Genomic DNA, 16,119 nt, shown 5'->3' on the forward strand with positions numbered 1-16,119 from the left:
TGTCCGGGTTATAATCGAGGAAGCCGTTGATGATCTCTTCGGGCGTCTCGTTCCAATAGGCGTTGTATATGATGCCCTTTACGGACTCGCCTGGCGGTGGGATGTATGCGGCCATGTCGTACGTTTGGTCACCCAGCTTGAGAGATTTGAGGTTGACGTAAACCAGGACTCTGGTCTTTACGGGGGTGCTGATGGTAAACGTGTTGTTGATGGGGTTGATACGGATGCGATCATGGGCTGTTGCCTCTTGATGCGGGAGGTTGAGTTCACGGCAAACTGCCGCGTGTATAACTTGTGGGCTTATGGTGCGTAGAGCCAGGCTACCGCGGGGTCTGACAACGACTTTATATTCGTCTGTCGGCAGGCGGGGAAGCGGCGGCTGCTTGCGTTTCGGTGGCGATGTCTTCTGTTTAAGCGTTGACTTAGACTTGTCCGTGGACGGGGGGGCGCCGACAGCGACGCTGCGCTCCTGCGTCGACGGCGTTCCCTTGGCGTCGCGGGCGGTCTTCCCGGCGTTCGGGCCGGTGCGTCGATATCGGTCGTGAAGCCTAGTGATGAGCTCCCAGTTCTTGTCGGCAAGCTGGTCTGGGGTAGCGTCTTCACCTACTACGGTGTATTCCATTGCAGCGTTCAGGATGCCGGGCTCCATGACTGCGGCGGCGGTGGCGAGCCCCGGCGGCTCCGCGGCCCGCGCTAGACCTAGCGTTAGGCCTAGTCAGGTGGGGCACGGAGCGGCGGTAAAAGCCCTGAAAGCGGGCTAAATTTGGGAGTCTCCGGGCCAAAAGTGGTGTCGGTGGGAGCGGACCACTTTCACTGACCTTTTGGGACGAGGCACGGGGCCGTAGGTTGAAAAGAATCGCCAAAGGCGGCCTGTTAAACCGGAGCTCATGCGACGCGCGTCCACACGGCTCGGCGGCTCCTGGCGTTCCCTCTCCGTAAAGGAGTTGTGGACGCCCATGGACAACAGCCGAGCCGTCGAGGAGATGTGGGAAGGGATAGGGCGACTTATACGCCTGGCGAATGAGGCTGTTGACTTTGTCCTCTTCTGTGCGAGAAAGAAAGAGATAAGGAAGAGAATAGATGAAGCGGCTGAGAACAAAGGCCTGGGCCAAGCGGCGGAGGTCGTGTTTGCGCATGCCGAGGTGGCGGTTCTCAATGCGGCGTATGAGGCGGATGGTCTGGTGTACAGTGTTTGTGAATTGAGTGATGAGGATGGTGTGTTTGCCATTAGACTGAAGAAATAGTCAAAGGTTGGGGAGGGGCGAGGCAAGAGGAATGGGTGTGCCGTCCAGGTAGACGGTGAGAGGAGAAGGCCACATGGGGGCCACCCCCCGAGGCAGAAGGAACAAAAGCTCCGGTTTGGACGGGGAGCAGCTCAACCCGATAGCCGGACGCGAGTCACCACCGCGTCCACGCCCGCCTGGGGAGTGGTCTCCATATCGCCAGGATTGCCGGTGGTCACCCAGGGGCTGATGTCATCTACGTAGAAAGCATGAGGATAGAGAGTGAGTAGTGCGCAGAGCACGTGCCAGTGGGAAAAGGGGTATGTTGAAAAGAAGCGGGGACAAGACAGAACCTTGTTGCCAAGGGAGAAAGAATGAAAAGAAAGTGGGCCGTATGAGATTTCGGCTGCGCGGTGGGCGAGGAAAGCGGTGATATAAGCATGGACACGAGATCCGACATGGAGGGAGGAGAGAGAATCCAAAGTGGCAGTGTGATGTACATTGTCGAATGATTTGGTAAGGTCCAGCGCCAGGATAGCTGGAGTTCGTTTGTGGTGGTAGGGGTGTATGACATCCTGGGAATGTTGGAGCATGACATCCTGGGTGGACAACTTGGGACGAAAGCCGAACATTGAGTCAGGAAACATGTCGTGGTCATCCAGACAAGTCTGCAAGCGGGCCAGGATGACGTGCTCGAACAGCTTGCCGAGACAGGATGTGAGAGATATGGAGCGGAAGTGTTCTAGTGCGATAGGTTTGCCGGGTTTGGGGATGTAAGAGACACGTTCATGGGTCGACGAGGAGGGAAGAGTGCCAGCCTGCCAATGTGTGTCGATAAGGTTAGTAAGGGCTTCGAGGGAGGGGACATCTAGGTTTGGGAGTGCTTTGTTAGTGATGCAGTCAGCCCCCGGGGCCGAGGTGGTGCGCAGCTTGAGTAGCGCCGCACGAACCTCGCCCAGGTAGATGTCCGCATCAAGATCGGGGTTGGGGAGGCGGAGTAGGTGGGAAGAGGAGTAGTGGGGTCGGTGCAGAGATAGCTGTTCTTGAGGGCTGTCAGCAAGTCAGAATCGGAGAGTGGGGAGGAGTGAAGAAGGTGGGAGATATCCTTGCGCTGGGAGGCTTTGGTGTACGTAGGGTCTAGCAGCACCCTGAGTAGCGACCATGTGCCACGGAGGCCCAGGTGGCCGGCCATGCGATCGAAGGTCTGGCTCCACTGTTGCCGGAGAAGAGAGGAGCAGTGCTTCTCCTTATCGGACGTGAGCTGGGCCAAACAGACGCGCAGGCGGCGATTGTGTTTCTGGGCCTGCCAGGGGTGGTGGACAGCGTGATATGATTCTGAAAGAAGCAGTATGCGGCTGTCTGCCGTGGTGGAGTGTGGTGCTGCAGACAGTGTGGATGTGGCAGTGCGGACGTCCGCCAATAGAGTCTCAGTCCAAGCCGAGATATCGGTGATAGGAGCAGAAGAGGAAGTAGAGAGACGAGTGGAGCGAAAGCGGTCCCAGTCAACAATCTGGGTCAGACGAGCAGAGGAACGAGCGAGAGAGGGGAGAGGGAAAGTGGTGCAGAGGACGTAGTGATCGCTATCGAGGGAGATCCCTGTATTAATGCATGTGGGATCGGTAACATTTTTGGCGAGGGTAAGGTCTTGATTGGTGTCTCGTTGGACGCTCGATCTGATCCTGGTGGGGCAAGCGAAGTCATTAAGGACAGGAAGACAATCGTTTTGGATGAATGTCAACATTGAGTGGCCCTTGCGGGTGTTCTGGGAGTAGCTCCAGCTGGTATGGGGTGCATTGGTCTCCCAGACCAGAATGAGCAGGGCGTTGCGGCCAGCGCAGGCGAGCGCTGTGCGGAGGACGAGGAGGAGAGGGGTTGAAGGGGCTTTGCGGCGGCTGTACACATTGAGAACGAAGAGGCTTGCCTCAGTGCGACGGCTGGGAAGGATATCGAGGAGGAGGTGGGCACATTCCGAAACGCCCAGCTGGTACAGCACGGCAGTAAGGTTGCGGTGCACCAGCGTTGTAACGCTTGGTTGGGCCTCCAAAGGAGGAAGGAATGAGGCGTAGTCGCGCAGCCTCAAGGGAGCTAGGGGTTCCTGGAGTGCTAGGACGCAGGAGAGAGTGTCAGGAGGGATGTTCTGAAGGTGGAGCTGCAGGGAGTTCCGCTTGCCGCGGAACCCCCGACAGTTCCACTGCCAGAGATAAAGGGGCGGGGGGGGGGGGGGTGCCTGGCCATGATGGATGGCGAGGTCCTCAGACGGTTTAAGTGCAGGGATTGGTGGGGCAGGTAGCGAGAGGTGCGTGAGGGTGGCCTCACTCGCGCACTGGCAGGCTTCTAGGGCCGCGACCGTGGTGTCTAGGGTGGTGAGGTGAGATTCAATGGCGGCCACGCGGGTGTCAATACTGGCGACACTCTCCTCAAGTTGAGCAAAGCGGGCCATGATGCGCTGCTCAATCGCCTCCAAGAAAGAGGCTGTGTGGCGGATTACGTCACGCTCGGGCGCTACGGCGTCGGAGGAGGGGGATCGGCGTTTGTGCGGGTGGGGGAGGAGGCACGCGATGACGCAGCCGAGGGTGCCGTGTTCATCGGCTCTTCAGCTGGTGCCTTCGGAGGCGACGGTTGTAGGGGTGCGGGAGCTGATGTAGAAGTAGTAGGAGGAGGAGCGGGAGAGGACAGACGCGGTAGCGCAGCCTGCAGCTGACGTGACAGCTCTTGAATTCGGATCAGCTGGGCACTGATAGTGGCCTCGACGGCGATGATTTTGCGGTCCGGCGTGTGGGGCTGATTCCCAGCTTACCGGTGATGCGCTGGTGGAGGCGGGGGCGGTGGACGGCTCGGACTTGGGTAGAGACGGGAAGGAGACGGAGCAGTGGCGGCTGGAAGACCGGGCACCACGGGAGGCAGCGAAGGCGGGGGCGGGAAGCTCGGGAGTTCTTGAGGATGGGCCAGGTTGGAGTGGTTGTTAGTGGAGGTTGGGGCTTGGAGGTGGCTGGGGGTGACGACGGGCCGTTGCGAGTCCACGGCGTTGTATATGACGTCACGGAAGGCGTTGTCTGGTGCGGCTATGTAGACGAGGACTTGAAGCAGGGCTCCGTTGGTGGTAGTGAGGAGGTCAAGCCCCCCTCCGGTCCTGAGGGTGAGGGGGGGGACCGTGGCGAGAGTGGCAGTACCTGATGTATTGGTGGTGGACGGTGGAGGAGAGGTCGGGGAGGCTTTCGAGACAGGCGGTGGTGAGACGCTGGGCTGGTGTGCCGCGGCTGCACGGTGTGCCCTCACAGCACGCACCCAGTGTGAGACGGCTGCAAACTCGGCAGGGGTAATAGAGACGCCTTCAACTTGGCACGCCATCGGACGAGCCGCGAACGACTGAACTTTTGGCGCCTCCTGTCGAGTTTCAAACGAGTATTGTGAAGCTCTGCAGATCCCATTAACCCAAGTAGGTTTCAGGAACCAGTTTTCTACTCGTGCTGTTTGAGGCCTAGCTTTCATCATTATCACGCCCTTAAACTTTATTTGCGGCTGCTGAAGAATGAAAGAAAAACCCCACCGAAACCAAGAACGAAGGGGGGAGGGGGGCAACTGCCCCAAGCTAGCCACTTTCACTTGGGGATGTAGTACAGCTTGTGCGTCTCGAGTCCCGCACTTGGGACGCTGAAATGCCCGTACTTGACCTTAAGCAGCTGGAAATGCAAGGCCAGTGTTGCCGGTCGCCACGCTTTTGACGCTGAAACAACCGTACTTGCATTCCAGCGCCCTGAGGGATAAGTGTAAAGAAACGTTGAATCAAGGATGCGACCACACATCGTGTTGGGTTATAAGAGCTTGTTACGTTTCTGGGCGATTCGACGAACGACGAGCAAGCGACGACACCGAAGGTTATCAGGAATGCCTTTATTCCATCTCGGCAGCCGGGTCGGAAAGAGCGGCGGGGCGCTCTGCCGTGGCGCTTATATAGCCCGCGATATCAGGGTTTTTCATACGCGTCACGATGAGCAAGATATCAGCAATACGTTCCGCGCGACAGAGGGTGTTATCATCAGAATAACGTAACAAGCTAGTGTGATTCCGACTTCAGATTGCCGGCGAATGCGCCACATGACCATATCCGAAAACAATTACGAAAACAATTACTCTATGAGACTTCGCTGTGTGCTATCATCCTTATTTCACGCGAACTACTATGAGACTTCGCTGTGTGCTATCATCCTTATTTCACGCGAACTACTGCCACGAGATCTCTCGGCACGTGGGGAGGCTGGCGAGGTTCAAAGTTGACGCTGTAGGGTAAAATAAAGGAGCAGAAATATTGCCGAATTTCTGCACATAAGACAAGCTCTGGTGCATTTTTTTTTAATTTCTGCAAACTTACAAACAGCGCAGAAGGAGCGCTATATTATCAACCCCTTAATAATACGTTTCAATGCGCACTTAAAGGTGCAGTGAAGAGGAACCTGAAGTCGTCTTTTTGCCGTGGGAACTCATTCTACACGTTCAGAGCATTCTTAGAACTCCGATTGATTGCCCTCTGTGGCCGATTTCCCTAATGAAATCGAATTAACGTCCGGCTCCCGCCTTTATTATTTGAATTCTCCGCGTACGGTGGGCGGAGTCGACCAACGCGTGGAGTGCCTTTCACCTACTTTCACCCAGTCCCGTGGCGGCTTGCCGCTCTGCCATCGGAGGAGTAATACGTAGTTATCCGTTGAAGCAAATAGTCCGCGCGTATATTTATTTCTGCGGGCTTATTCTGCGGCTATATTATTTGCGAATGAAACTATTTATTCACGGAAACCTAAAAAACTAAATAAAGCGAAAGGAAAGCCTCCACGGAGCTGGCTGAAAGGCACTCCACGCGTTGGTCGACTCCGCCTACCGTACGGGGAGAATTAAAAAAAAAGACGGGAGCCGCACGTTAATTCGATTTAAATTAGGGAAATCGGCCACACAGGGCAATAAGTCGAGGTTTCTATGAATGCTCGGAACGTGTAGATCGAGTTCCCGCGGCAAAAAGACGAGTTCAGACTCCTCTTCAGTGCACCTTGAACTGCATCTGTCGTGATCATCGCTGATCGTTTATTTCGTGTCAAACTGCAGGGCGCCTGCTCCGGTCTCCCGTCAGGCTCATGCATCCCCCTCGCCGAAGAAGGCGACAGTTGGGCAGGTCTAGGCCTCGGGACCGCCATGAACGTCGGCAGTGCTTTCGTCACGTGGGTGTTGCTGCGACGCCGAGGCACCTCCCGCCAGCCACTCCTGACAGCGGGGACAGGTGAGGTGCTGGAGTATGTTTTACAGTCGCGGACATAAGTAAATGAAACCCGATACTCCGTTGTTCACGCATTCCGTACACAAAAGGAAAGAAACATAGTTTCTCACAGTTATCGTTATTTCGTGTCAAACTGCAGGGGTCCTGCTCTGGTCTCCCGTGAGGGTCATGGACCCTCCTCGTCGCAGAAGGCGACAGTTGGGCAGGTCTAGGCCTCGGGACCCCTGTCAGCGCCTTCCATGCTTCCGCCACGTGGGTGTTGCTGCATCGCCGAAGCACGTCTCACCTGCCTCTCCTCGTCCTTTGGCCGGGAAGCTCTCGCAGGTAAGCAGGGAGGAGGACCGCCGCTGGAGTGCAGCACGTTGCAGGCACGTCCTCTTCGATGAAGTCTTTGTTGTAGAACGCGCGTTAAACAAAGCCACACAATGACCGGTGGAAAGCTGGGTTCAAGTGCTTGGCGACGCCTAGTGGCGCACGTCCTCTGCTCTTGTTCACAGGGGAGCTTCCTCATGAGACCGTTAACATCCATCATCTTGCCTTTCCCCTCTTGAAAGATGGCATGTGCGAGCTCCCGAAATACACTTCTTCAGGAATAAAACCACTTCCAGCTAGCATTCACTCCTGCTTCTAAAGCGGTCTTCGTGCCTTAGTGGAAACAAATGCATATGGCTGATATTTTTTTCAGCGCTTTTCTTGCACGTGACGAGCCAAGTCCTTTTTTTTGCAGCGAAGCTACACTACTTTAGCTGGGACGCATTTACCCATGAGCACCCGAATGACCTTAAAACGACCTTGAGATAAGGGGTGTGGTGGTGTCTTGGGGTTTAACGTCCCAAAGCGAGCCAGGCTATGAGGGACGCCGCAGTGAACGGCTCCAGAAATTTCGACCGCCTGCACGGATGTTTTTATGAGGCTCATATCGTCCACGCTTTGAGGGTATTTCTCGCCAATTCACTATCTGTAAGTTAATTTTACACGGGATTCCACCTACAGGTCTATAGTCGTTTACAACTCAAGGATGAAGCGGCGAATGCTCCTCAAAGGAGCCCCTCCAGCCAATGGCGTCGACCGGTTGTCGTAACATCGTGATGCTCTCTTCATCACGTGATCGTGATCCTCTTGCGCCTGAAAGCCCCGGCGTCGTCGAGCTAGCAGGCGGAAGGGGATTAAGCCGGACGTCATAACTACCGGACGATGCCATTGACTGGAGTGTGAATGCATCTTAGAGGTGCATTCTCCAATTCGTTGTCGAGTTCTGTCCCACTGTATAGCGATGAGTCGTTTCATGATTCTGGCGATCCTTTCTGTGTCGCTGACTGTAGGGTCATGCGTCTACTTCAAGCGTTGCTTTTGCACGCCATCAAAATTCTTCTTGTGCAGATCAGCCGGCGTAGAAGTGGTCACGTGGGATGCAGGCGTGGCGGGTGGGTCACTGCTGTTGCGCTTTACAGCCGCTGTACTCCGCTGGGCTGTCTAAGTGTTCGAATTTCGGCGTGAGGAGGAGTTACGGGTTAAGGTATTCGTGCATGACAGCAAAAGAGCGGCTTTGAAGCACGCCTTTGCAAAGAGCTTTGAAATAGTTTTGTCCCGTATAAAATTTATGTAACATGCAACGAAATCTCGATTTTTGTGACCCCTTATCTCATTTTTCGAGCTCAAGAGCATGTGGGTCTTATTCCGCTACTTGTAGTTCCGGCGATAGCCGTGCTGCAAGGATGGAATCGCTAGCGCGAGCCGACAGCCAATCGACGGACAGCGTTGGCGAGTCTGAAGTGGCTACATGGCTGGGTGAGCAACTGTCGATGACATTAACGGACAAAGGCCTCTTGAGGGGAAAGGCTTCTGCCATATCTCTCCAGCTAACCCTGCGATGGAGAAATATGGGAGATAAGGGTACTACATGGCTGGGTGAACAATTGTCGATTACATCGATGGACAAAGGCATCTCCAGGAGAAAGGCCTGTGCCATAACCCTGACCTGGAGAGATATGGGTGATAAGGGATGTGGGAGGTGGGTTTTAAGGAGGTAGGAGCGTGCTTTCTGTAATTATGCGAACTGTACTGCCCACTTCCTAGCTTTTGACACAACCTTCTAAACACGTACCTTCGTATTCAGACTCCACAAGCACAGGAGCTCCGGCAACGCCTCCGAGCACCGCGTTTAGTCACTCTGGAGAGCGGCGCCAGCAGAGATGAAGAAAGGGTGACATGGCCTCCAGAGAAAGAGGGAGGACGGCAGCCATCCAGCTGAAGGCATACTCATGCGACTTCGCAATCGCAATGGGGTGACTTCATTATCAGTGGGAAAGCATTGTATGGCTATGTACGCGTCGCCAAAAAGTGTCCGTGAAACGTGTCCACAATTTTGTCCGCACGTTCCATCGTGCTATAAAGAGATATGGAAAAAAAGGTTTGTATCAGATGGAGGATGAAAAAAATCATGCTATGGGGCGAATTTGGCAGATGTGGAGTTTAGTTAATTCAAGCAGAAATGAAAAACCTGCTTGGACGTCGAAATAGGGAGAAGACGTCAAAACAGCCGCAGACGTCAAAATGACTCAGAAAACAGACAAGTACCAGGGACAAAGAGTGTCGAGGAGGTGTCAATACTTTCGCATTCCTCCGATACGGGTCGCTGCAGTGGTCTGTTTTTTTCACACTGACCAGGTATCGAGGCAAGGGAGAGGGGAATGTAGTCGAAGTATGATGCTCTACAGTAAAATGAAGTAGCGAAAAATTCCTGAATTTTCATGCAGGAACGAAGATCGGGTGCATACGCGCTCTGTGCTGTAAACGAGCAAACGGCGCAAACGCGTTATTTTTGCTCCAAATTAACAATACGGAGCAGTGCAGTTACTTACCTTTGTCGTGATTTGTCGTTACATCGTGTAAAACTGCGCAGGACGCACGCTCCTGTCTCCCGTCAGGCTCATGCATCCCTCGCCGCAGAAGACAACGGCTGGGCGGTGTCTAGGCCTCGGGACCGCCGTGAACGTCGGCAGGTCTTTCGTCACGTGGGTGTTGCTGTGACACCACTCTCCGATGCTCCTGACAACGGGGACAGGTGAGGTGGAGGAGCACGTTACTGGCATTTATATGGGTAGACATGACTAAACGGAGGCCGATACTCCGTTCTTCACGCCTTCCGTGCAAAACATTGTTTGGCCTTGAGAAAGCGCGGTGGCATCTACTACCAGCATGCACATACCATAGTTGGCAATTCCGATTAGGTAACACGCGAAAAATATAAGGAGCCAATAGCATGTTCCGTTTACTTTTGTTCGAACCTGTACGCTTCGATGCCGTATTTGTTGTAGAGCCTGCTTTCAAAAAAATGGCAGAAACACCGGTGAAACACCGGCTTCTGAGTGACGTCCACAGGGCAGATTCCTCTGGCGCGGCTACATAGCCGAGTGCGCAGCTGTGGATGACGTTGACGGACATCACGGTGACGAGTGCACAAGTTTCCTTGATGTACCTGATGAAAAAAAAAGATTGCGCATACAGGAGACAGTGGGTTCGTGTGTTCTTCTCCTTGCTATTGCCGTGCCTCACGACTCTCTTGGCTGTGTCCTGTTCACATATAAACCCTGCACTCTAAACACGAATACACCTATACGGGCGTAAAAAGGCAGTAAGGTGTCCTCTAGCACACAACTATTTTAAAGGGTGTGCGCTAGGGTACAACTTTACTTAATCTTTTCTTTCTGCTTAGAGAATGCAGAAATGAAACTGCAGTCCCTCCTTCTGCGGAAGTGGAATAAGGGAACGCATATAGACCTGCTCATCGAACCGTAAATGTAAGTGCGCTGCCCTGGTAACGTATCACGTTTACAACTCTCGCTGCTGTTTCGCACGTCTAGGAGCGTGGCATTTCGCTTGCACGTAACGTACGCCAATCACCCCGCGTTAGTAGACCCCGCGTCGCTTGCATCGTTTAAGTCAGAGCTAGTGTCGAATAGCGGATTAAATGAACGCGCGGGCTTTCACGATGCTCAAGCAACCTTTAGCCACGTGAGCAGCCATTTCCCGACTAAATCCGTGGCCTATGCCCTGGTTTTTTTTTACCTGGCTCTCGGTTCTTTGCACTGACTCCGTAATAGCCGTGGTGCCGTAGAGCGGGCGCATCGTGAAAGGCCGCGCGTTCGTTTAATTCGCTCTTCGCCACTAGCTGGGACTGGAGCCGCTGTTGCTGTTGCCTCTTCAAGATTAACGTGAGGTTAACTTCGCTTTTACAGGGTAGCTGTCGGCGCTTTGGATGTGGAGGCTGGCCGGAGTTGGTGAGGACTTCCCAGATGTGGACTCCGGCAGCCAAGGAAGGTTGGTATCTGTCTTCGATACACTTTCCAAGTACCGTGGAACGCCGAATTGCGAATACTTCATCAGGGTGGAAATTTGGGAAAGTCGGTATTGATCCATAACATAAGAGTAGCGCAAAACCAGGATGACGGACAAAAGGGGAGAGAACACAAACCCACAACACAGGCGCTAACCACAACACACACAGCGCCTGTGTTGTGGGTCTGTGTTCTCTCCCCTTTTGTCCGTCGTCTTGGTTTTGCGCTAGTCTTATGTTATGGCAAATACTTTGCAGTCCCTCGGACACATCACACCGGGCTACTCGTATAGATACAGGGACACAGCTGTCAGCATGAGGAGAAATCTGCGTTGTTTGGGGAACAAGAACTCCTGCCCCTGAGTGTGGGTTTGTCAGTATGATAGTAGTAGTGAGACGTCATTTTTATAACCAACCCTCATCCTATACCTGATATTTCACTTAATACTGTCAGCAATATTTAAAACCAGCCTTTTTGAGTTAGAGGAGCGCTTGTTTCGAGCGAGCGTCATCAGCAAGGTATGGCAAACGAGTACAGCCAAGACACGCTAACTAGCGGCATGGTGCCATGTAAGTGCTCGTTAAGAACCCCATGTGGTTGAAATTTCCTGATCCCGTCACGACAGCGTCCCCTATAGCCTGAGCTGCATTGGGGCGGTAAACTCTCATAAGCCATAAGCCATAAACCATCAACCAACTAGCAGGATGGCTGACTAATAATGAATATGTAGTTCATTTTCAACTATTTCGGTTGGCCTGCTTATTCATTGAGTGACCTCTGGCACATAGGAAGAAATGTCTTCATCACTTTGGAGGTGAGCTTACAGCAAATCGCATTTTAAAGCGAAAGGCTTTAATGGCTCATTCTCCTGTCCGTCCGTCTGTCCGGGGTTGCATCCAGCGCCTGGGGTGACTCATCGACGAGCGCAGCTGCCAAAATTTGACGTCACCTTCGTCGACAGACGGAGCTGTCGGCGCGGCGGCGTCGAGCGCTGCTCCGTCGTCAGTCGGTGTGGGGCAGCTAGTGGAGGAGGATGGCTCCCAAGCAGGGCAGTGATTCCGCACCAAGTGGTTCGGCTCAGCGGAAGAAGGGCGACTCACCAAACACGCAGCAGCGAAAGATCCATGAATGCACGCGTCAGCGGCGGCTAAACGCGTCGCCTGGTCTAAAAGCCAGGGAGGCGCAACGCTACAAAGGCTTTCGGCTAGTGCACTTCAGGCTGCCAAAGTGCTCCATAGCTTTTTTTATTTTTGTGCGCAGAACACGAACGGCTAAGGGAAAAATATTTTACTGTAATCTGCAATGAACACATTCTCCTCCACCCCAATTCGGAATGTGTTCACTGTAGAATACAGTAAAAATATGTTCACATTCCATTCTCTCGCGCACCAGTTAGCCGCAGCGGTTGCTCAGTGGTTATGACACTCAGCTGCTGACCCGGTAGAATTACGATGCTGGCGAAATTCTCGCCCGTGTGCTGTGTGATGCCATGCACGTTAAAAAACCCCACCAGGTGGTCGAAATTTCCGGAGCCCTTCACTGTGGCGTCTCTCATAGCCTTAGTTGCTTTGGGACCTTAAAACCGCCATAAACCATAAGCCTTCCACCCCAATCTACTTTTACGAAATAGTCCACTTGCAGATATTTCCTCTCTTCTTGGTTTCCTGAAAGAAGCGGCGATATTAAACAAACTATAAAATCACTAAAAATTAGCAGTGGCTTAGCTCAGTTAGGAAGCATATACGAAGCGAAGAAAAGTTTCGCCTGCTACATTTTGGTAGTGACACGCCTCGTTGTCTCGGAGCACGGGGGAGGGGAGGGTTAAAGGCTGACGTTGTAGAGTAAAATCAAGTACAAAGAAATTAGGCAGTGGCTTAGCTCTGGTTAAGCATGGCTATACAAGCGAAAAGGTTCAGTTGCACTTGGCTTGACGTCATGGCTGTCGCAATTCGCGCACAGTGCACTGGGAGCTCCACGATAACGGTGGAGGCGTTCGGCCGTCCACACACTGCCTGTACGGAGGCGGAAGAGGGGACGCGCGTCTAGTGAATACGGTGCTGTCTTAGAAGGTTGCTTTAGAGACGTGTCCTGTGGTGTGCATTCCTTTCGGGTGTGCACCAAGATATGAGAGACGGGCATTTCCTTTCCTTAAAACCAATTTTCATTTCATTTAATTTTCCTTAAGGCCCTTACGACGCGGTTCGGTTCGGGTATCCACGGAGATATGAGAGAGACAGGCGTCGTTTCCTTTCCTTAAAACCAATTTTCTTTTCATTTTCCTTCCCTTACGGCGTGGTTCGGGTGTCCACCGAGATATGAGTGTTTCCTGGCGCACTGTTTGTCTTTTATTTATCTTTTTATTTGTGCCGCGCATGACGTCACTCGGTTTCACGCATGCGCAGCTGTGGCAAATCTTGGCTCCGCCGGCTCACGCGAAGCGCGGCTGTGGTGCGCGTAGTGAAGCTTTTCGCTTCAAAAGTGGCCGAGCATCTTTGCAAGAAACAAGCTCCGCAATGTTTGTGCTATAAACGAGCAATCAGCGCAAACGCGTTACGTTAGCTCCGATTAACAATACGGAGCCAGGCGTGCAGTTACTTGCCTTTGTCGTGATCATCGCTGATCGTTGTTTCGTGTCGAACTGCAGGGAGTCTGCTTCGGCCTTCAGTCAGGCTCATGCATCCCTTGTTGGAGAAGACAACGGTTGGGCAGGTCTAGCCTGCCGCTGCACCGTTAGCTTCGTCATTGCTTCGGTCACGTGGGTGTTGCTCCGACGCCGACGCACGTCCCGCCTGACAAGGGGGGCAGGTGAGCTGGAGGAGCACGTTACTGGCATGTACAGGTGCGGACATGTGCAAACGGAGCTCGATATTCTGTTCCTCGCGCCCTCCGCGTAAAAAAAAAAACAAAACAATAATCATTTGTCCTATAAAAAGCGCACTAGCATCCACTACCAGCATGCACATGCCATAGTTGGCAATTCAAATTAGGTAACGCGTGAAAAATATTACGAGCCAGTAGCATGTCCCGTTAATATTTTTCCGCACCTGTACCTTTCGATGCCACGTCGGTTGTAGAGCGCGTTAAACGGCAAAAACACCGGGCGTTTAAGTGCTTGGCGTTCACAGGGGAGCTTCCTCTGTCACGGCTGCATAGCCGGGTGCGCAACTACCGGTGACGTGGACGGACGTCACTGTGACGAGTGCACAAGTTTCCGTGACGTACCTGATGAAAAAAAAGAAAAAAGTTTGCGCATGCAGGAGAAAGTGGGCTCTTTTGTTCTTCATTGATGTCGTACTGCCTCGCGACTCTCTTGACTGTGCCCTGTTCGCGTATAAACCCTGCACTCTAAACAGGAATACGCCTATATGGGTGTAAAAAGGGAGTAAGGTGTCCTCTGTCACACTCCTTTTTTAAAGGGTGTGCGCTAGAGGACAACTTTACTATCTTTTTACTCCTTTATCTTCAGAGAATTTAGAAATGAAACTGCAGTCCGCCTTCCTGCTGAGGTGGAATAAGGGAACGTGTATATACGGGCATATGGAATCGTAGATGTGAGTGCGCTGCCCCCGTAAAGTTTCACCTTTGCAGCTCTCACTACTGTTTTGCAAGGAACGTCTACCAGCGTGGTATATGTGGCTTGCATGTTACGTACGTCAAGCACGCCACGCTCGTACACAACGCGTCGCTTGCATCGTTCAAGTCCGAGCTAGTGGCGAATAGGTGATTAAATTAACGCGCACCCTTTCACGAAGCTCCCGTTTTCCGGCACTTCGGCTACTACTGCGTCAGTGCAAGCAACCTATACGCAGGCGAGCAGTCATTTCCTGACTAAATCTGTGGCCTGTGCCCTGCTTTTTAACCCGGCTGTAGGTTGTTTGCCCTGACGCCGTAGTAGTCGCGGTGCCGGAGACTGGGAGCATCGTGAAAGGCCGCGAGTTCGTTTTATTCGCTGTTGGCCACTAGTTCGGACTTGCTATTGTTGTTGCATCTGTTGTTGTTGTTGCTATTGTTGTTGTTGCTATTGTTGTTACCGCTATTGCTGTTGCATCTTCTTGGTTAACCTGAGGTGAACTTCGTTTTCACAGGGTAGCTTTCGGCGCTTTGGATGTGGAACCTGGCCGGAGTCGCTCGTCCCGAGTCGCTCGTCCGAGCAGGGATGAGGACATTCCAGATTTGAGCTCCTGCAACCAAAAAAGGTTGGTATCTGTCTTCGATACACATGCCATATATCGTCGAACGCCATATTGGGAATACTTTGAAGGCTGTCGAAGAATCCTTACTGGGGCTATTCATGGATACGGTGATACAGCCGTCATCATGAGAATTGGACGTCGTTTTGAAAACAAGAGCTCCGTCCACTGAGTGCGGCTTTGTCAGTATGAGAGTATTTGTGAGACGTCATCTCTGTAACCCGCCCCGTCATAGACGTGATGTTTCGCTTCATGCTGTCAGCACGTCTTAAAAACAGTCTTAGTTAGAGGAACGCTTGTGTTTCGGCGTACCATTATCAGCTAAGTATGGCATCAGAATACGGCTAAGAAGTGCTAACTAGCGGCATGGTGCGACGTCAGTGCACGTTATAGAACTCCAGGCGGTCGAAATTAACCGGAGCCCTTCACTACGGCGTTCTTCACAGCCTGAGTCACTTTGGAACGTTAAACCCCAATGTACCAAGCTGACCAGCAGCCTCACCTGCCTCGTCTGATGCAGACGACTAAAGCGGGATGGAACTCAAGAACAAAGCCCCAGATGCCCCCCACAGGAGGCCATCTAGACAGTGGCGTGGACCGATCCTTCCCTGGGACCGATCACTTTATATCTGGTAGCCTAAAATGGGACAGGGTGGCCTATGAGTGGAGAATAATAGGGGTTAATCGAATTTACTGCGGGGTCATGAAAATTGTTCGATCGCTCTGGCTGGAGGGCGTTTGTTGAGGGGCACCTGCTGCTTCGTTCATAAGTTGTGTCCCCTAAAGACTGGTGGGGCACGTGTCATTTTTAATGTCATTTTTTCACATCAATATTCTCTCCTACAGCAACATGATAGACGCTTTCTAATTATAGTCTCTATTTCGCAGCGCCACCAGGGCCATGGGTAGCCCGGTCGCCTGGAACGCCTTCGTCGCGTCCGGTGGAAGGCCGGACGGAAATCCATTCCAGAGCTACTGCGCGCTCGTAAGCGATCTTTTGTCGACAGACAGGGGGATGATAAATCTGCATGTGTGTGCCGAAGTAACCGCTGTGGACTTTGCGTTTACCTCAACCACACCTTCCTGGCGTTCTGGTGGCTATAGTG

At 52.8% G+C, this 16,119-nt stretch overlaps 2 protein-coding genes across 36 annotated transcripts in view; both read left to right on the top strand.

The window, feature by feature from the left end:
- LOC149347892 (uncharacterized) overlaps positions 1-10,777 on the top strand; it is a 72,209-nt gene extending 61,432 nt beyond the window's left edge. The window contains exon 7 of the mRNA XM_089587738.1: positions 10,725-10,777. The gene's annotated coding sequence lies outside the window, so the exon portion shown is untranslated. The remainder of the gene's footprint in view (positions 1-10,724) is intronic.
- The window catches only part of LOC149347888 (uncharacterized), a 356,391-nt gene that overhangs the window by 141,389 nt on the left and 198,883 nt on the right, over positions 1-16,119 (top strand). For 30 of the 35 annotated variants that reach the window (XM_089587659.1, XM_089587661.1, XM_089587665.1 and 27 more), the window contains exons 2-5: positions 6,318-6,489; positions 6,651-6,810; positions 9,389-9,550; positions 14,909-15,019. In XM_089587659.1, coding sequence (XP_089443785.1) covers positions 6,318-6,489; positions 6,651-6,810; positions 9,389-9,550; positions 14,909-15,019 — 605 coding nt within the window. Of the gene's footprint in view, positions 1-6,317; positions 6,490-6,625; positions 6,811-9,388; positions 9,551-14,908; positions 15,020-15,901; positions 15,999-16,119 lie in introns of all 35 variants that reach the window. The other 5 variants (XM_089587674.1, XM_089587676.1, XM_089587675.1 and 2 more) reach the window with 3 other exon arrangements.

The sequence above is a fragment of the Amblyomma mixtum genome, chromosome 4, assembly GCF_055824585.1.
Source record: "Amblyomma mixtum isolate Tamu chromosome 4, ASM5582458v1, whole genome shotgun sequence".
NCBI lineage: Eukaryota > Metazoa > Arthropoda > Arachnida > Ixodida > Ixodidae > Amblyomma > Amblyomma mixtum.